Source organism: Stenella coeruleoalba (assembly GCF_951394435.1).
Source record: "Stenella coeruleoalba genome assembly, chromosome: 17".
In the NCBI taxonomy this organism is placed as follows: Eukaryota; Metazoa; Chordata; class Mammalia; order Artiodactyla; family Delphinidae; genus Stenella; species Stenella coeruleoalba.
Window position 1 is genome coordinate 36471452 of NC_137163.1, and position 23149 is coordinate 36494600.

The following is a 23149-nucleotide window of genomic DNA, read 5'->3' on the forward strand; positions in this document are numbered from 1 at the left end:
AGATTGAGGGCATTGATGATGGTGCTTTCAGTTCAAACATATTCTTGCTGATTTTCTGCCTTTGGAGCTGTCACTTGTTGATAACAGGGCTGTTGAAGTCTCCAACTATCATAGTGATTTTTTTTTCCATTTCTTCTTGTAGTTTATCAGTTTCTTCATCTTATGTTTTAATGTTCTGTTGTTAGGTACATATACACTCAGGATTGTTATGTCTTCTTGGAGAATTAATCACTTTATCATTACATAATGCATTTATAATGAAGACAGACTGCATTCTGGGCCATAAAACACACCTTAACAAATTTAAAAGCCTAAACATCATTCAAACTATGCTTACAAAACCACTATGGAATTGAACTAGAAATCACTATAAAATGCCTGCAAAATTCCAAAATACTTGGAGAATAAATAACACACTTCTAAAAAAGGCATGGGTTAAAGATGAAGCATCAGGACAAATTTTAAAAATATTTTGAACCAAATGAGTACGAAAATACAACTTAAAATTTGTGTGATGTAACAAATGCAATAATTAGAGGGAAATTTATGACACTATGTGCGTGTGTTAGCAAAGAAGGAAGATATAAAATCAATAATCTAAGCTTTCAACGAAGGCAACTAGAAGAAAAGAAATAATAAAATTTAGAGCAGAAGTCAATGAAATTGAAAACAGGAAATAGAGAAAATCAATGAAACCAAAAGCTGGTTGTTTGTGAAGAAGGGTAAATTTGATAAACCTTTAGTCAACCTAAGCAAAGGAGGATTTTCCCCAATGAACAGTCTTGAAAACTTTGTCAGAATTAATTAAATGTATATGTGAGATTTAAAAAAAAAAAAAAAAAAACTGCAGAGGTAGAACACTCCCAAACTCATTCTACAACGCCGCCATCACCCTGATACCAAAACCAGACAAAGATATGACGCACAGAAAAAGAAAATTACCAACCAATATCACTGATGAAAATAGATGCAAAACTCCTCAACAAAATACTAGCAAACAGAATCCAACAGCACATTAAAAGGATCATACACCATGATCAAGTGGGGTTTATCCCAGGAATGCAAGGATTCTTCAATATACGCAAATCAATCAATGTGATACATCATATTAATAAACTGAAGAATAAAAACCATATGATCATCTCAATACATGCAGAAAAAGCTTTGGACAAAATTCAACTTTATGATAAAAATTCTCCAGAAAGTAAGCAAAGAGGGAACCTACCTCAACATAATAAAGGCCATATATGACAAACACACAGCCAACATGGTTCTCTATGGTGAAAAACTGAAACTATTTCCACTAAGATCAGGAACAAGACAAGGTTGCCCACTCTCACCACTACTATTCAACATAGTTTTGGAAGTCCCAGCCACGGCAATCAGAAGAGAGAAAGAAGTAAAAGGAATCCAAATTGGAAAAGAAGAACTAAAACTGTCACTGTTTGCAGGTGACATGATACTATACTTAGAGAATCCTAAAGATGCTACCAGAAAACTACTAGAGCTAGTCAATGAATTTGGTAATATTGCAGGATACAAAATTGATGCACAGAAATCTCTTGCATTCCTATACACTAACGATGAAAAATCTGAAAGAGAAATTAAGGAAACACTCCCATTCACCATTGAAACAAAAATAATTAAAATACCCAGGGATAAACCTACCTAAGGAGAAGAAGACCTGTATGCAGAAAACTATAAGACACTGATGAAAGAAATTAAAGATGATACAAATAGATGGAGAGATATACCATGTTCTTGGACCGGAAGAATAAACATTGTGAAAATGTCTATACTACCCAAAGCAATCAACAGATTCAATGCAATCCCTATCAAACTATCAATGGCATTTTTCACATAACTAGAACAAAAAATTTCACAATTTGTATGGAAACACAAAAAAACCCAAAGAGCCAAAGCAGTCTTGAACAAGAAAAAAGGAGCTGGAGGAATCAAGCTCCTGACTTCAGACAATACTACAAAGCTACAGTAATCAAGACAGTATGGTACTGGCACAAAAACAGAAATATAGATCAATGGAACAGGATAGAAAGCCCAGAGATAAACCCACGCACATATGGTCACCTTATCTTTGATAATGGAGGCAAGAATATACAACGGAGAAAAGACACCCTCTTCAATAAGTGGTGCTGGTTAACTGGACAGCTACATGTAAAAGAATGATATCAGAACACTTCCTAACACCATACACAAAAATAAACACAAAATGGATGAAAGACCTCAATGTAAGGACAGACACTATCAAACTCTTAGAGGAAAACACAAGCAGAACACTCTATGACATAAATTACCGCAAGATCCTTGTTGACCCGCCTGCTAGAGAAATGAAAATAAAAACAAAAATAAACAAATGGGACCTAAAGAAACTTAAAAGCTTTTGCACAGTAAAGGAAACCATAAACAACACGAAAAACAACCCTCAGAATGGGAGAAAATATTTGCAAATGAAGCAACTGACAAAGGATTAATCTCCAAAATATACAAGCAGCTCATGCATCTCAATATCAAAAAAACAAACAACCCAATCCAAAAATGGGCACAAGACCTAAACAGACATTTCTCCAAAGAAGATATACAGATTGCCAACAAACACATGAAAGGATGCTCAACATCACTAACCATTAGAGAAATGCAAATCAAAACTACAACGAGGTATCGCCTCACACCAGTCAGAATGGTCATCATCAAAAAATCTAAAAACAATAAATGCTTGTGAGGGTGTGGAGAAAATGGAACCTTCTTGCACTGTTGGTGGGAATGTAAATTGATACAGCCACTATGGAGAACAGTATGGAGATTCCTTAAAACACTAAAAATAGAAGTACCATACGACCCAGCAATCCCACTACTGGGCATATACCCTGAGAAAACCATAATTCAAAAAGAGACATGTACCACAATGTTCATTGCAGCTCTATTTACAATAGCCAGGACATGGAAGCAACCTAAGTGTCCATCAACAGATGAATGGATAAAGAAGATGTGGTACATATATACAATGGAATATTACTCAGCCATAAAAAGAAATGAAATTGAGTTTATTTGTAGTGAGGTGGATGGCCCTAAAGTCTGTCATACAGAGTGAAGTAAGTCAGAAAGAGAAAAACAAATACCGTATGCTAACACATATATATGGAATCTAAAAAAACAACAACAAAAAAAAGGTTCTGCTGAACCTAGGGGCAGGACAGGAATAAAGACGCAGACATAGAGAATGGACTTGAGGACACAGGGAGGGGGAAGGGTAAGCTGGGACGAAGTGAGAAAGTAGCACTGACATATATACACTACCAAATGTAAAACAGATAGCTAGTGGGAAGCAGGCATATAGCACAAGGAGATCAGCTTGGTCCACATGTCCATTCTCTACATCTACATCTCTATTCCTGCCCTACAAATAGGTTCATCTGTACCATTTTTCTAGATTCCACATATATGTGTTAATATATGATATTTTTCTCTTTCTGGCTTACTTCACTCTGTATGACTCTAGGTCCATCCACGTCTCTACAAGTAACCCAATTTCGTTCCTGTTTATGGCTAAATAATATTCCATTGTATATATGTACCACATCTTCTATATCCATTCATCTATTGTTGGACATTTAGGTTGTTTCCATATGCTCTCTATTGTAAATAGTGCTACAATGACCATTGGGGTACATGTGTCCTTTTGAATTATGGTATATGCCTAAGGTATACACCCAGTAGTGGGATTGCTGGGTTATATGGCTGTTCTATTTTTAGTTTTTTAAGAAACCTCCATACGGTTCTCCATAGTGGCTGTATCAATTTACATTCCCACCAACCGTGCAAGAGGCTTCCCTTTCCTCCATACCTTCAGAATTTATCTTAAACTTTTCATAATAAGTATCAAGAGTTTTCGTAATAAGTATCAAGAGTTGTATCAAAATAAGCTGGCATGAATTCCATAGACTCCAGTTTGTACTTCCAGCTTCTAACATTGTTTTTGCTACTAATGGTTAAGATGCATGTCCAGTGAAAACTTTTCTCTAGCATGTGGTTAAAGCTGAAAGACAACAAGAGGTAACCTGCCTTTTGCATTCACCTTTTCCAGATGCAATGTAACTAGCACCTTCTTTTTTGTTGTTTAATTTGTATTGGAGTACAGTTGATTTAAAATGTAGTGTTTCAATGGAATGTTACTCAGCCATAAAAAGAAATGAAACTGAGTTATTTGCAGTGAGGTGGATGGACCTAGAGACTGTCATACAGAGTATAGTAAGTCAGAAAGAGAAAAACAAATACTGTATGCTATCACATACATATGGAATCTAAAAAAAAAAAAAATGGTTCTGAAGAACCTAGGGGCCTGATGGGAATAAAGACACCGATGTAGAAAATGGACTTGAGGATGCAGGGAGGGGGAAGGGTAAGCTGGGACGAAGTGAGAGAGTGGCATGGACATATATACACTACCAAATGTAAAATAGATAGCTTGTGGGAAGCAGCTGCATGGCACAGGGAGATCAGCTCAGTGCTTTGTGACCACCTAGATGGGTGGGATAGGGAGGGTGGGAGGGAGACGCAAGAGGGAGGGTATATGGGGATACATGTATGCATATAGCTGATCCACTTTGTTATACAGCAGAAACTAACACAACATTGTAAAGCAATTTATTCCAATAAAGATGTTATAAAAAATAAAATTAAAAACAATAGATATTAACACCACTTTTATAGATAAGTTAACTGAAACTCAATGAAACAAACTGTACTTCCTTTAGACATATAATCAGATTTCCACACTACAATTCAGTAATTTTAATAGTTGAAAAGTAAAATTATTCTTTTACCTGAGAAAGACATTCACCACACCAGTATCTACGTAACATACTGATTAATAAAGTTCAGTGCACAAAATTAAATCTCTAAGAAGCATTAGCACAGAACTTTTTTACTATTTATTTTAGTATCTTTTAATTTTATTCTCTTTTTAGAAGAGTTGAGGAAGAAAAAGTCATCAGTGTAGCTTTATAGAACATGTAGTATAATTCAATATTCACATAGATATTCTCTTAAAGCCTCTTAGATAAACTCACCCACAAAATAGAAATTAGAATACTTGACTGTAGAAAAATTATTTCATTTCTGTGACATATTATAATACAGTCTATCAAGGAAAACATTTTTTGTTCCTTAAAGGCATTTGTAGTTTTGATGCTTGCAACGAAATTTGGTAACTCAGTTGTGAAGCACAATTATTACTCCAACATTTTAGAAGACTGGTGCACGAGCTTGTTGCATATTCTACGACCCAATGAAATCCAACAACCTAGTGTTACTTGATTTTACATACGCTGACCTATTTAACAGTTTTGGTTATTAAAAGAAAAAAATAAAATTAAAGTTATTTTTTTTTAAAAAACTAATCAGGTTAGTAAGACAGTGAAATAATCCTGTACCTATAAACCAAGAATAAAAGACTATTCTTGTGCTTAGTTTTCTTTATATAAAAATGCTACATAAATAGGACACATATACAACTTCACTATCAAACTACTTACTTCCTTTGAGTGATAAAATTATATTATTTCACAACTTGATATCGGTCACTCTTCACTGAGAATCGATTGTTATTATAATCAGGAAATCAATAACCATTTTATTTTGGCTCTCAAGATTGCATAATGAATATTTTTCACATTTTAAATTTTCCAGGAGTGTCCTATGCTTTACGTGTACATGTGTTTTGTCAGTGACCCTGTGCATTCCCCTGACACATCATCTAAAATATTATAAAAATCAATAATGCATTTTCTAGCTAAGGAATTTTAAAATTTCAAACGCATGTCATTAATTATTTATTATCAAATTCTTTTAGTTCTCTCTCTTTGGGAAAATACTAGATTTTTTTCCTATTGTTATTCAGGGCATCTCCCATGTCCTCTCAGTTTCCAAGACTCAAACATTCAAGAAGCAATTGCATAGAATTTTAATTCCTAGTCTCACCAAGAAAAAAATTAAAGCATAATTGTATTTACTAACAACGTACACCTTTCACGTTTATGGATATAACAAACATAATCCTTTTTCTTACTATTGGGTTGGCCAATAAGTTTGTTCAGGTTTTTTGTAACATCTTACGGAAAAACCTGAAGGAACTTCTTGGCCAACCCAATATACGGCATTCATTCTACTTCATTCCCTTTTATTCTTTTCAAACTCTTAGTGGTTACCAAAGACATTGATTTCAAAGGCAACTAATAAGTTACAATCTGCACTTAATGAAATGGTAAGATAGGAACTCAATTATAAATGTATTTTTCCTAAAAGTCCTCAAAGTAAGTAACAGTTCAGTTCAGAGAGCACAGTGTTGTTCTGGTGACTGAAGGGGTAGGACACACAGAAGTTTCTTATTTGCAAGCAGAACATGTTGCAGAAGAGGCACAGAGAAACCAAAGATGAAAGGAGAAAGGAAGAAATGAACCTAGAAGGGTAGCACCACTGAAATTGCCAGCCTCAGGAACCAAGCTGAGTAACAAGAGCAGTGAGGATTCTGTGATATTAAAAAGGCTGAAAGAATTAAAAGGGCTAAAAGTAATGATGAAGATCAAGAAGCAGGATCAGGAACAAAGAAGAAACAATGCATTTCTATTGATAAATGATAACAAGGTCCAATGTAAAGATGTACTTGAGGCTACAGGTGAAAAAGTTAGAAGATCACCATCAGGAAAGTAAAAGGCCAACCCACAGAACTGCAGAAAACATTCACAAACCATGTATCTGATAAGGAACTTGTATCTAGAATATATAAAGAATTCTCAAAACAAAAAGATAAAAGAAACAATTCAAAAATGAACAAAGGACTTGAACAGACATTTTTCCACAAAGATATACAAAGAGCCAACACGATTAGACATGAGGGAAATGCAAATCAAAATCACAATGAGACACTACTTCACAGCCCCTAGGACAAACCAGAACCAAAAGGACAGGTAATAACATTATGGTGAAAATGTGGGAAAAACTGGAATCCTCATATACTACAGGTGGGAATATACAATGGTACAGCTGCCTTGGAAAACACCCTGGCAATTCCTCAAAAGGTTAGAGTTACCATATGACCTAGCATTTCTACTCCTAGAAATACACCCAAGAGAAATAAAAGCATATGTCCACACAAAAACTTGTACATGGATGTTCATCGCATCATCATGCATAAATATCAAAAGTAGAAACCACCCAAATGTCCATCAACTGACAAATGGATGAACAAAATGGTACATACATACAGTGGAATACTGCTTGACAATAAAAAGAAACTCATATATGCTATAACATGGATGAACTTCAAAAAAGTACCCTAAGTGAAAGAAATCAGTCACAAAGGACTGTATTTTACATGATCTATTTACATGTAACGTCCAGAATAGGCAAATCCATGTAGACAAAAAGCAGATTAGTGTTTGCTTATGGCTTGGGGAGATGGAAGGCTTGGGGAGTGATGGCTAAAGAATGTGGGACTTCTTTTGGGGGCAGTGAAAATGTTGTAAAATTGATTGTGGTGATGAATACAGAACTCTGAATATACAACAAGCCAAATACTGCATACCAAAAAAAAGTGAATCATATGGTAGATGAATTATATCTCAATAAAGATGTTTTGAAAAAAAGACTGAACAGAAGGAATGGGAAGGAGAAGAGAAACCAAGTTAAACCATTTCTGGCATATGGTAGAGAGGTAAACCTGGGCAAAAGCATGAATGTGGAAGAGAATGTAATTTTTAAGGAACACACAGACTATACCACAGTGTTTAATCCAAATGAAAAAACTGTGTTGACTTGTGTTAAAGAAACAGCTATTAAAGAAAAAAGGATAATATAGGAGAGTTCTATCAAGTCAGGATTATGCTCAATAGAGACAGAGGGAAAAGCCACTAGAATCATGGACAGGAGAAAACTGGATGCTATGCGTTAGTAACTATCAATAACAAGATAGCAAGAAGTAGGAAGGTAGGCTGGGGCAAAAGATTATGATGGAAGGTGAGGCAGAAACATTGAAGACAAGTGCTTAGCTTAGAGTCAGCTGTAAAACAGAAGAATGTTTCTTCTTCCAAACATTATCAGAATATAAGTCTGAGAAGTCTAAAAACATACACAGCCTGCATAATCACTCCATCAGTATAGTAAATGAGAACTAGTTGCAATGTAAAGCAAAGGATCACTGGTTAAACCAAACACATTAAACAAAGCTTAACACTGCTGAGGGTTGTCTACTGACCGCCCACAGATGTAAGATAATAAAATGCTAACAACCTTATACCTTAAATATATATTTCCTGGATCTTAAGACAGAAAATTTAGAGGACAATATAAGCAAGCACTGTACTAAGACTAAAACAAACAGAATAAGATTGGGGGGGGGGACAAAAAAAGACATAAGAAAACTAGACACTTGGAAATCTACCTTTTTAAAAATATTTTAGCTGATTCTTGTAATTCATCTATGATAAATTTTATAGCTGCTTCATTTGATAAAAATAAGATTCCTTGTCAAAGAGATGAATCTTCCTAACATTGTTCCACTTTCCTCAACTCCCTTAATCTCCAAAAAATTTGTTCTACTAATTTTAGATTTCTCAATGTCAGAATATCAGGTTATTAATCACTTAATCTGTGATTACTTGTCTTTTCCATTTTTTAAGACCTATGCCAGCATTCTATTAGGACAGAATATTTTCAGAGTAAGAAAGTTTTTAAAAAATGTTTTTGCATAACACAGTCCATTTGATAAATTGAACGAAGGAAATATGGAATTAGTTTGTCAGAATAAAAATTATAAACTAAGCACCATCAAAATTTAATATGAATTTTTAGGCTATCTAAGCCAGTTGACAAAAAAAAATTTTAAATAAAGGAAGATTAATACTGTGAGACAGTAAACCAAAAAAAGAAAGACAAAGAAACAAAAACTCTGGAGAGAATATCACAGAAAACAGAAACCTGACAAACAAAAACATGAATTAGATAATTTCCAACAGTGAAAAATGCTATTGCCAATGAAGGCTTCACTATAGGCATTATGGGTGAGGATCTGAAAGAAAAGCTTTTGTACAGTAACTCCACATAAAATAACAGCCATAACAATGGCAATAACATAATGCTTTAGCCTATTAGGGCTGCTATACCTAAATGCCACAGACTGAGTAGCATATAAACAAGAGAAGTTTATTTCTCTCAATTCTGGAGGCTGAAAGTCCAAAATCAGGGTGCCAGCATGGTCAGGTTCTGGTGAGAACCTCCTCCTGCTGCAGACTACTAAATTCTCATTGTGTCCTCAGATGGCAGAAGGATCAACGGAGTTCTTCTGTGGCCTCTTTTAATAAGGACATTAATCTCATGTGTGAGGACTCCACCCTCGTGATCTAATCAACTCCCAAAGGCCCCCCCAGTTCCTAACACTATCACATTGGGCATTAGAATTTCAACATATGAATTTTGGCGGGACACATTCAGACCACAACACATAATTTAGTCCAATTAAATATTCATCAATTTAAAGCATTTTTTTAAATGAGATAAAATTCATATAACATAAAATTCACCCTTTTAAAGTGTACAATTAAGTACAATTTAGCATATTCACAAGTATGAAAACGTCACTACTAATTCAAGAACATTTTCATCAATCTGAAAGAAACTCATGCAGTCATTCCCCATTCCTCCTTTTCCCCAGACTCTGGCAAACACTAATCTACTTTCTGTATCTGTGTATTTGTATATGCTAAGTATTTCATAAAACTAGAATCAAAATATGAGACTTTTTGCATCTGGCTTCTTCTACTTAGCATAATGTTTTCAAGGTTCATCCACAGCATGTTATCAGTACCTCATTCCTTTTTATGTCTGAATAATATTCCATCGTAAAGATATAACACATTTTGTCTATCCATTCATCGGTTAAAAGATATTTGGGTTGTATCCACCTTTTGGCTATTGAAAATAATGCTATGTGAAATCCTTTATATGTGGACTCTAAAAAGTCAAATTCATAGAAGCAGAGGCCAGAATACTGTTTACCAGGGCCAGGAAGTGGGAGAAATGAGATATGTTGGTCAAAGGGTACAAAATTGCAGTTATGTACGATAAGTTCTAGAAATCTAATGTACAGCATGATGATTTTACTTACTACTGTACCATATACTGGAAATTTGTTAAGAGTAAATTTCAGGTACTCTCACCACAGGAAAACAATGTAACTATGTGAGGAGATATATATGTTAGTTAGCTTGACCGTGGTAATAATTTCACCATGTATATGAAAACATTCTTAAATTGTTGCATACCTTAAATATATAAAATTATTATTAAAAAAATATACTTTTGGGACTTCCTTGGTGGTCCAGTACTTCCAAAGCAGGGGGCGTGGGTTTGATCCCTGGTTGGGGAACTAAGATCCCACAAGCCACGTGGCATGACCGAAAATTAAAATAATTTTTTAAATAAAAATAAATAAATAAATATTTTTGCATGCAAAAAGGAAAAAATAATGTTACGAATTCATGTACAAGATGTTATGTAGATATATGTTTTCAATTCTTGGGTGTAGTTATAGGAGTAAAATTGCTGGGTTATATAATAATTCTACATTTAACTTGTTCAAGAACTAACAAATTGCTTTCCAAAGCAGCATCAGTTATTTAAGTTAATAATTCTAACACATATATATGGAATTTAAGAACAAAAAAAAATGTCATGAAGAACCTAGGGGTAAGACAGGAATAAAGACACAGACCTACTGGAGAATGGATTTGAGGATACGGGGAGGGGAAAGGGTGAGCTGTGACAGGGCGAGAGAGAGTCATGGACATATACACACTAACAAACATAAGGTAGATAGCTAGTGGGAAGCAGCCGCGTGGCACAGGGATATTGGCTCAGTGCTTTGTGACCGTCTGGAGGGGTGGGATAGGGAGGGTGAGAGGGAGGGAGACGCAAGAGGGAAGAGATATGGGAACATATGTATATGTATAACTGATTCACTTTGTTATAAAGCAGAAACTAACACACCATTGTAAAGCAATTATACCCCAATAAAGATGTTAAAAAAATAATAATAATAATAATTCAATAGGAATAGCCTCATCCACTAGACGGTAGACAACAGAAGCAAGAAGAACTACAATCCTGCAGCCTGTGGAACAAAAACCACATTCACAGAAAGATAGACAAGATGAACAGGCAGACGGCTATGTACCAGGTGAAGGAACAACATAAAACCCCAGAAAAACAACTAAATGAAGGGGACATAGGCAAACTTCCAGAAAAAGAATTCAGAATAATGATACAGAAAGATGATCCAGGTCCTCGGAAAAAGAATGGACGCAAAGATCGAGAAGATGCAAGAAATGTTTAACAAAGACCTAGAAGAATTAAAGAACAAACAAACAGAGATGAACAATACAATAACTGAAATGAAAACTATACCAGAAGGAATAAAAAGCAGAATAACTGGGCTTCCCTGGTTGCGCAGTGGTTGAGAGGCCGCCTGCCGACGCAGGGGACACTCGTTCGTGCCCCGGTCTGGGAGGATCCCACATGTCGCGGAGCAGCTGGGCCCGTGGGCCGTGGCTGCTGAGCCTGTGCATCCAGAGCCTGTGCTCTGCAACAGGAGAGGCCACAGCAGTGAGAGGCCTGCGTACGGCAAAAAAAAAGCAGAATAACTGAGGCAGAAGAACGGATACGTGACCTGGAAGAGAGAATGGTGGAATTCACTGCTGTGGAACAGAACAAAGAAACAAGAATAAAAAGAAATGAAGACAGCCTAAGAGACCTCTGGGACAAAATTAAACGCAACAACATTTGCATTATAGGGGTCCAGAAGGAGAAAAGAGAAAAAAGGACTGGACAAAATATTTCAAGACATTATAGTCGAAAAATTCCATAATGTGGGAAAGGAAATAGCCATCCAAGTCCAGGAAGAGCAGAGAGTCCCATACAGGATAAACCCAAGCAGAAACATGCCGAGACACATAGTAATCAAACTGGCAAAAATTAAAGACAAAGAAAAATTATTAAAAGCAGCAAGGGAAAACTGACAAATAACATACAAGGGAGCTCCCATAAGGTTAACAACTGATTTCTCAGCAGAAACTCAACAAGCCAGAAGGGAGTGGCATGATATACTTAAAGTGATGAAGGGAAGAACCTACAACCAAGATTACCTGGCAAGGATCTCATTCAGATTAGATGGAGAAATCAAAAGCTTTACAGACAAGCAAAAGCTAAGAGAATTCAGCACCACCAAACCAGCTCTACAACAAATGATTAAGGAACTTCTCTAACTGGGAAACACAGAGAAGAAAAGGACCTATTAAAAAAAAAAAAAAACCAAAAAAATTAAGAAAATGGTCATAGGAATATACATATCGATAATTACCTTAAACGTGAATGGATTAAATGCTCCAAACAAAAGACACAGGCTTGCTGAATGGATACAAATATAAGAGTCATATATATGCTCTCTACAAGAGACCCAATTCAGAACTAGGGACATATACACACTGAAAGTGAGGGTATGGAAAAAGATATTCCATGCAAATGGAAATCAAAAGAAAGCTGTAATGGGCTTCCCTGGTTGCACAGTGGTTGAGAGTCCACCTACTGACGCAGGGGACACAGGTTCATGCCCCGGTCCGGGAAGTTCCCACATGCCGCGGAGCGGCTGGATCCCGTGAGCCATGGCCGCTGATGCTGCACGTCCAGAGCCAGTGCTCCACAACGGGAGAGGTCACAGCAGTGAGAGGCCCGCGTACCCCAAAAAAAAAAAAAAAAGAAAGAAAGAAAGCTGGAAGAGCAATACTCATATCAGATAAAATAGACTTTAAAATAAAGAATGTGGGCTTCCCTGGTGGCGCAGTGGTTGGGAGTCCGCCTGCCGATGCAGAGGACGTGGGTTCGTGCCCCGGTCAAGGAGGATCCCACATGCCGCAGAGCGACGGGGCCCGTGGGCCATGGCCACTGAGCCTGCGCATCCGGAGCCTGTGCTCCGCAACGGGAGAGGCCACAGCAGTGAGAGTCCCAAGTACCGCAAAAAAATAAATAATAAAATAAAGAATGTTACCAGAGACAAGGAAGGACACTACATAATGATCAAGGGATTGATCCAAGAGGAACATACAGCAATTATAAATATATATGCACCCAACATAGGAGCACTTCAATACATAAGGCAACTGCTAACAGCTATAAACAGGAAAACGACAGTAACTCAATAATAGTGGGGGACTTTAACACCTCAGTTACACCAATAGACAGATCATCCAAAATGAAAATAAATAAGGAAACAGAAGCTTAAAGTGACACAATAGACCACATAGGTTTAATTGATATTTACAGAACATTCCATCTAAAAACAGCAGATTACACTTTCTTCTCAAGTGCGCACGGAACATCCTCCAGGACAGATCACATCTTGGCTCACAAAACAAGCCACAGTAAATTTAAGAAAACTGAAATCATATCAAGCATCTTTTCTGACCACAATGCTATGAGATTAGAAATGAATTACAGGGGAAAAAAACGTAAAAAACACAAACACATGCAGGCTAAACAATACGTTACTAAATAACCAAGAGTTCACTAAAGAAATCAAAGAGGAAATCAAAAATTACCTAGAAACAATGACAATGTAAACACGATGACCCAAAACCTATGGGATGCAGCAAAAGCTTTTCTAAGAGGGAAGTTTACAGCTATACAACCCTATCTCAAGAAACAAGAAAAATCTCAAATAAACAATCTAACCTTACCTAAAGGAACTAGAGAAAGAAGAACAAACAAAACCCAAAGTTAGCAGAAGGAAAGAAATCATAAAGATCAGAGCAGAAATAAATGAAATACAAACAAAGAAAACAATAGCAAATATGAATAAAACTAAAACTTGGTTCTTTGAGAAGATTAACAAAATTGATAAACCATTAGCCAGACTCATCAAGAAAAAGAGGGAGAGGACTCAAATCAATAAAATGAGAAATGAAAAAGGAGAAGTTACAACAGACACCACAAAAATACAAAGCATCCTAATAGACTACTACAAGCAACTCTATGCCAATAAAATGGACAACCTGGAAGAAATGGACAAATTATTAGAAAGGTATAGCCTTCCAAGACGAAACCAGGAAGAAATAGAAAATACGAACAGACCAATCACAAGGAATGAAATTGAAACTGTGACTGAAAATCTCCGAACAAGCAAAAGTCCAGGACCAGATGGTTTCACAGGGGAATTCTATCAAACATTTAGAGAAGAGCTAACACCCATCCTTCTCAAACTCTTCCAAAAAATTGAGGAGGAAGGAAAATTCCCAAACTCATTCTATGAGGCCACCATCACCATGAGACCAAAACCAGACAAAGATACTACTACAAAAAAAGAAAATTACAGACCAATATCACTGATGTAATACAGATGCAAAAATCCTCAACAAAATACTAGCAAACAGAATCCAACAACACATTAAAAGAATCATACACCATGATCAAGTGGGATTTATACCAGGGGTGCAAGGACCCTTCAAAATACACAAATCAATCAATGTGATACACCATATTAACAAACTGAAGAATAAAAACCATATGATCATCTCAAGAGATGCAGAAGAAGCTTTTGACAATATTCAGCACCAAGTTATGATAAAAACTCTCCAGAAAGTGGGCATACAGGGATCCTACCCCAACATAATAAAGGCCATATATGACAAACCCACAGCAAACATCATTCTCAATGGTGAAAAACTGAAAGCATTTGCTCTAAGATCAGGAACAAGACAAGGATGTTCACTCATGCCACTATTATTCAAAATAGTTTTGGAATAGCCACAGCAATCAGAGAAGAAAAAGAAATAAAACAAATACAAATTGGAAAAGAAGAAGTAAAACTGTCACTGTTTACAGATGACATGATACTATACATAGAGAATCCTAATAATGCCACCAGAAAACTACGAGAGCTAATCAATGAATTTGGTAAAGTTGCAGGATACAAAATTAATGCACAGAAATCTCTTGCATTTCTATACACTGATGATGAAAAATCTGAAAGAGAAACTAAGGAAACACTCCCATTTACCATGGCAACAATAATAATTTAAATACCTAGGAATAAACCTACCTAGGGAGACAACAGACCTGTATGCAGAAAACTATAAGACACTGATGAAAGAAATTAAAGATGATACCAACAGATGGAGAGATATACCATCTTCTTGGATTGGAAGAATCAATACTGTGAACATGACTATACTACCTAAAGCAATCTACAGACTCAATGCAATCCCTATCAAATTACGAATGGCATTTTTTACGGAACTAGAACAAAAAATCTTAAAATTTGTATGGAGACACAGAAGACCCCGAATAGCCAAAGCACTCTTGAGGGCAAAAAACGCAGCTGGAGGAATCACACTCCCTGACTTCAGACTGTACTATAAAGCTACAGTAATCAAGACAATATGGTACTGGCACAAAAACAGAAACATAGATTAATGGAACAAGATAGAAAGCCTACATATAAACCCACACATCTATGGTCAACTAATCTATGACAAAGGAGGCAAGGATATACAATGGAGAAAAGACAGTCTCTTCAATAAGTGCTGCTGGGAAAACTGGACCACTACATGTAAAAGAGTGAAATTGGAACACTTCCTTACACAAAAATAAACTCAAAATGGATTAGAGAGCTAAATGTAAGACTGGACACTATAAAACTCTTGGAAGAAAACATAGGAAGAAAACTCGATGACATAAATCACAGCAAGATCTTTTTTGATCCACCTCCTAGTGTAATGGAAATAAAAACAAAAATAAACAAATGGGACCTAATGAGACTTCAAAGCTTTTGCACAGCAAAGGAAACCATAAACAAGACAAAAAGACAACCCTCAGAATGGGACAAAATATTTGCAAACAAATCAATGGACAAAGGATTAATCTCCAAAATATATAAACAGCTCATGCAGCTCAGTATTAAAAAAACAAACAACCCAATCCAAAAATGGGCACAAGATCTAAATAGACATTTCTCCAAAGAAGACATACAGATGGCCAAGAAACACATGCAAAGCTGCTCAACATCACTAATTATTAGAGAAATGCAAATCAAAACTACAATGAGGTAGCACCTCACACCAGCTAGAATGGGCATCATCAGAAAATCTACAAACAACAAATGGTGGAGAGGGTGTGGAGAAACGGGAACCCTCTTGCACTGTTGGTGGGAATGTAAATTGATACAGCCACTATGGAGAACAGTATGGAGGTTCCTTAAAAAACTCAAAATAGAATTACCATATAAGCCAGCAATGCCATACTGGGCATATACCCAGAGAAAACCATGATTCAAAAAGACACATGCACCCCAATGTTCATTGCAGCACTATTTACAATAGCCAGGTCATGCAAGCAACCTAAATGCCCATTGACAGACGAATGGATAAAGAAGATGTGGTACATGTATAGAATGGAATATTACTCAGCCATATAAAGGAACAAAATTGGGTCATTTGTTGAGACGTGGATGAATCTAGAGACTGTCATACAGAGTGAAGTAAGTCAGAAAGAGAAAAAGAAATATCATATATTAACGCATATATGTGGAAACTAGAAAAATGGTACAGATGAACCGGTTTGCAGGGCAGAAGTTGAGACACAGATGTAGACAACACACGTATGGACACCAAGGGTGGAAAGCTGCGGGGGGGTGGGGGTGGGGGGGTAATGCATTGGGCAATTGGGGTTGACATGTATACACTGATGTGTATAAAATGGATGACTAATAAGAACCTGCTGTATAAAAAAAATTAAATTAAATTAAAAAATTTAAAAAATAATAATTCAATAGGAGTATACAAATTCCAAGTGTAAAGAGGATATTAAGTAAGAAATAATAGCAATTTTTTAAAAAGTAGTGTAGCTATATCAGTATAAAAGGAAACAAAACAGTAACATGATAGAAACAAAGACAAAAAGAAACTATAGTCACAAGTATAAATGGATTGAATTTACTAGCTAAAAGACAAATTAGAAAACTTGATCTATAATATCTAGTTATATGTTATTTCCAGGACATATACCTAAAGATAAAAACACATAGATTTCAAGTAAAGAATGCAAAAGGAACTATATCAAATACCAACCAAACAAAAACTAACTGTAACTATGTTAATATAAGAAAAAATAGATGTGTCAAAAGACTCTCTAAGGAATAGACTCACTACATTTAATAAAAGAATCAACTAAAAAAGAGAACATAAATATGTGTGACCTTAGGGGTATATGTTTATACACACATAAGATCTGCATACTATTTCAGGGTATTCACAGAATTCGAAGCCCTTTCATAAGCCCCAAGTTAAGAACTTCTAAACAAATGAAACATTTGTCCCATCATTTCTTTACAGAATCCTAAAAACCTGTTCCAAAACAGCTGTACAATTTTATATTAGGCAATGGCTATATTAAATGAAAAGGCTCTAATTAAAATGCATTTTTTAAGAATTTATAAGATATTCCCCATAGTAAGGTCTAAACTTAAAACCTTAGAAAGCATCATATAACAACAAAACCAGTTTTATTTTAATAAACAAATGAGGTATAAGATAAAAATAATGTTATCATTTTAAGCATGATTGCACTTAATAAAAATATATCCTTTTTGTGTCACTGCAAAAGTAACATTATTTTGAGCTGAAACAACTAAAAGAAGCAAGCCTTCTGCAATTTTTCTTGTTTATCTACAAAGTGAGTGATAAGATGAAGATAATAAACTGGCATCAAAGCAGATTTTTAATTTTCCATAGTTAATTCATTCATTCAGGGTGTAAGACTAATATTTTCCACATTAAAAAAATTAACTTGCTTATGAATTGCTAAAGTACTATAATTAAGAATTTTATTCCACTCTACCAGCATAATCAAACATATTGTATTTATACTTGACTTGGTTATCATTTCAAACATACAGACTGATCCCCTCAAAAGTTATCCAAGTAAGGCCAAAGGATGAATTGTACAAGGAGCTGGTGAAAAATAATCTCTTGCAACTACAAAATATATCCACAAGTTGGTGGCAGAGAACAAAACTGAATGGCTTAACTCATATCTTGGATTTTACACAGGTGCTATAAAAATCTGCTTTCATAGAAATACACTACAATTTAAGTTGATCATACTATACACATGAATTTGAATGATAAAATATTAGTCACCTCTAATAAGAGTTTTCCATACACTTGTCAAGAAGAGTGTGTTCTTACCTATAGTTTGGAAAACTTCATTCATCAAAGCTTCATTCACTGCTGAAGAGCTGACATTTCCAATATGAGACCAACTTTGATAAATTGCTTGCAGCAGAAGTGTCTGTGCTCTTGTAGCTTGAACTGTGAGATTTGGAAGTTCAAATATACCTTCAGTTATAGCAATCTGAGATCTTTTGGTCCTGCATAAGAAAATACAAAGCATAACAAACAATATATTAAATAACATTTATAAACAACACCATATAAAGTAAATTAGGATGCAAGGGAAGAAAAGGTATACACAGAAATTATTTTAATTAGAATTAAATCAAAGAGATACACAATTCTACTAACTTTAAATGTTTCACTATTTCAGAACCTCTAACAATAATAAAAAATAAAAATACAAACTAAAATAATGTCCACACACATTCATACACATATATTCAGCTCAAGCATTACACTTTTTAAATCAAGTCAATCATCAAAAATAACAGTGAAAATAGTACTAATTAACACTTAAAATAGGATTTACTAACAGATCTGCCTTATTCCCTTTTTTAAATTTTTTTATACACTTTTGAAAGGTTAAATTCCAGTTACAATTATTACAAAATATTGGCTATATTCCCCATGCTGCACAATACATCCTTGAACCTATTTTACATCCAACAGTTTGTACCTCCCCCTCTCCCCACTGGTGACCACTACTTTGTTCTCTATATCTGTGAGTCCGCTTCTTTTCTGTTATATTCACTAGTTTGTTGTATTTTTTAGATTCCACATATAAATGATATCATACAGTATTTGTCTTTGTCTGACTTACTTCACTTAGCATAATGTCCTCCAAGTTGATCCATGTTGCTGCAAATGGCAAAATTTCATTCTTTTTTACAGCTGAGTAGTATTCCAGTGTGTGTGTGTGTGTGTGTGTGTGTGTGTGTGTGTGTGTGTGTGTACGCACATTTTCTTTATCCATTCCTCCGTAGATGGACACTTACATTGTTTCCATATCTTGGTGACTGTAAATAATGCTGCTTATGAACACTAGGGTGCACATATCTTTTCATATTAGTGTTTTTATTTTTTTGGACATATACCCAGGAGTGGAACTGCTGGGTCATATGGTAGTTTTAGCCTTTTGAGAAATCTCCACACTGTTTTCCACAGTGGCTGCACCAATTTACATTTACAAAAACAAGTCTCAATAAAATTAAAAGGACTGAAATCAGAGTATATGTGCTGATCACAATGGAATTAAACTGTAAACTAATAAAAGAAAGGTATCTGCAAAATCCTCAAATATTTAGAAATTAAAAACATAAAATACAATTAAGAACATCGTAGATAAAATTCAGAAAGTCACATAAGATAAAACTTTTGAAAAAGTATAAAATGATTTTAGAAAAGGACACTGATATGGATGACAGAAAATAATCAGTGTTCCTGGAGAAAAGAGCAGATAAAGAAAAAAATTCTATGGGCATTCATTCCAATAAATGTAACATGAAGGAACCAGTCCTTCTCCAGAACTTCCCTTGTTTTATACTATCCTCCCACCTGTCCACTACAGACTAGTAAAAACAATCAGCGTATGTGCACTATTTAACCGTAAGAAGAATATAAAGGAATTTCAAGCAATAGCCCTATACAGTTGAGATACTGACAGAGTCTCATGTCAATTGGTTACCTTTGTATTTTCCAGGTATACTTTTAATTTCAGTCATCTTTCAAGTCAATGGGCTCCTTTTCTAGTCATTGCTACTGCAGCTGAGAACCACCTTGCTAATAAACCTAATGTCCTTCAAAGTTAAGACTGGATTTTTACTTTGCAGTTCCTAGGTCTACAAAAAAATGAGCTATAATGTTGCTGGGACTTTGACTGTTTAGGTCTCAGATTAGGCCTAGCTGGTCTTCAAGCTTCATTTTAAAGCTGTTCTCTAGAAAATCTATAAAATCAGCATATATTTATTAATTGCCTATTCTGTAGCAGTCATGCACTAGCTACCTAGGAAGTATCTTAGCTGTTTTAAAACATCAATGAACAAAACAGAAAATTAAAATCCCAGTGTCCTCATAGTTTATATTCTAATGGGGACAGGAAACAAATTAAAAAGTTGATCAATATAAGTAAACAAATGATATAAGGAAGTTAGAAGAGAAATGCTCTTGGAAACAGAAAAAGAGAATGGAAAAACAGAGCATGGAATAGGAACTACTGAAGAAGGAGCAATTTCATATATGGTGGGTAGATCATATTAAAAGGATAGGTTTAATTCCAAGCAAGACATGAGCAGACTTGAAGGAGGTAAGTGACAGTTGTGTGGATATCTCTGGAGAGTGATTCAGGCAGATGAACAGTCTGTGAAAAGGTCCTGAGGTAGGACTGAACCTGGCAAGTCCAAGCAATGGCAAGGAAGGCAGTGTGGTTGCAGCAGTTTGATAATAACCTAATTCACTAATTAAGTTGGTTTTCCAAGGTTTTTATCCATAAGAATTACCTGAATAGGCTTTACACAGCCATTCATCTGAGACTGCATCGAAGTCTGACTCCATAGGGTTCACTTTCCTTGAATTTACTTTTATTTTTAAATCTCTTTAACCTCATTTTCAAAGTTTTTCATTTAAGGTACTAGAAGTAGGACATGAAATTTTTAAAATATCAATTCCAATTCTGGCGAAATCACTTATTTGTTTCATGTTTTTAGGAAAAAGATATATATAACTTCTCTGAGCTTCACTTCCCTCTTTAAAAGGCAAGTATAATTATCCCTGCCCAATCTACCACAGATGACTATAGTGAAAATCAATTACACCTAATATTTAAAGCTTAACAGATACAAGGTTCTTTGCTAGGAACTGAAGATACAGGCACTATCTTTACACTCAAAGAATTCAGAATCTAGTTGTGAGACAAGTAAACCAGTAATTATAATTTAACATAATGAGTGCTATAACAATGTTATGTACAGATTCCTGTGAGATACACTGAAATGGTTGAGGAAAAAATGCAGGTGTTATATTTAGAAATGACCCATAAACATGAAAAGACTCTTAAGCCTCACCAGTAAAAAGGGAAATTCAAACTAAAACAATGTATGACTCTTTTAACCTCTCAGATTAGCAAGACCTCTCAGACTCTAACTCATCTTCTAGGAATCTATCTGAAAAGAATTTTCACACGAGCCTGCAAGAATACTTACACAAAGACAGTGTTTGCAGCATTATTTAAAATAGCCTAAACCTGAGAAAATCTCATCATTGAATAAATTCTGACACATTGACTTGATGCAAAACTATTCAGGTATTAAAAAGAATGAAGTTAAATGAACCTACTGATATGAAAGGATATGCTGAAATATGGTAAAAATGTATGTAGTTGCATTGTAACATGGTTCCATGTAATGGCAGGAAGTGGTGGGTTACCCACACATAAAAGTATGTCTGCATGTGTTTGTATGTTGAGATAAAAAATTCTGGATAGAATTATTGATAATATTCATTGCTGGAAGATGATAACAGAGGATGACTTTATGTGATCTTTTCCCTTTTTTCCCTATATAAATGTCTCTATTGTTTTGCTTGGTCCTTTGAGATATATATATCATTATTTTTTCAAAAGAATTTAAGAGGGGGCTTCCCTGGTGGCGCAGTGGTTGAGAATCTGCCTGCTAATGCAGGGAACACAGGTTCAAGCCCTGGTCTGGGAGGATCCCACATGCCGCGGAGCAACTAGGCCCATGAGCCCCAACTACTGAGCCTGCGCGTCTGGAGCCTGTGCTCCGCAACAAGAGAGGCCGCGATAGTGAGAGGCCCGCGCACCGCGATGAAGAGTGGCCCCTGCTTGCCACAACTAGAGAAAGCCCTCACACAGAAACGAAGACCCAACACAGCAAAAATAAATTAATTAATTAAAAGCTTGAAAAAATTCAAAAAAAAAGAATTTAAGAAACTGCAATACTTCAAGAATGGACTATAGAAATCACAAACTATGTCAAAATGAATGAATTTCATAAAACATTTTTAAAATGTTTTAAAAATGAGCATTATCAATGTAACAAACTACCTCCACTCCCTGCTCCGACACTGAATTATCAAATGATTTCTTACCTTCTCATAGACATAAACTTCACTTTTAAGTCAGACAAAGAAAGACAAATATCATGATATCATTTACATATGGAATCAAAAATATGATACAAATGAACTTATCTACAAGACAGAAATAGACTCACAGAGATAGAAAACAAACTTATGGTTCCCAAAGGGGAAAGGGGGGGATAAATTAGGAATTTAGGATTAACAGATACGCACTACTATATATAAAATAAACAACAAGGACCTATTGTATAGCACAGGGAACTATACTCAACATCTTGTAATAACCTATAATGGAAAAGAATTTGAAAAAGAATATATATATATATATACACACACACACACATATTATACAACTGAATCACTATGCTGAACCACTGTAAATCAACTATACTTCAATTTAAAACATTTTTAAATTAAAACAAAAAGAAAGAAACTTCACTTAAAACCTCCAAAAGAGGAATTGTATCAACGAAGATGGTAGAGTAAGGTATACCAAAAGTCTGTCCCTCCATAAAAGCAACACAAAAGCTGGCAAAAACTGTCAAAAATCAACTTTTTCAGAACTCTAGAAACTAACCAAAAGCCTGCAACAAACATGGGAACACGTAATAAAAATAAAGTAAAATTCTAAAAAAAATTTTAAACAGCTCAATCTCAGTAGGAACAGTGAACTTTGTGGTATTTTTATTTACCCATGTTACATCCCCTGGCCCCCAGGCTCAGCAGTGGTACCAAATAGCCCTTATCCCCAGTATGACCTG

At 35.3% G+C, this 23149-nt stretch overlaps 1 protein-coding gene across 15 annotated transcripts in view; it reads right to left on the minus strand.

The window, feature by feature from the left end:
• The window catches only part of VPS13B (vacuolar protein sorting 13 homolog B), a 795728-nt gene that overhangs the window by 633069 nt on the left and 139510 nt on the right, over positions 1–23149 (minus strand). For all 15 annotated transcript variants that reach the window (XR_013824628.1, XM_079901966.1, XM_079901971.1 and 12 more), the window contains one exon: positions 18306–18487. Coding sequence is in view for 14 of the 15 variants with exons in the window: in XM_079901966.1 (XP_079758092.1) it covers positions 18306–18487 (182 nt within the window). In the remaining variant the exon portion in view is untranslated. The remainder of the gene's footprint in view (positions 1–18305; positions 18488–23149) is intronic.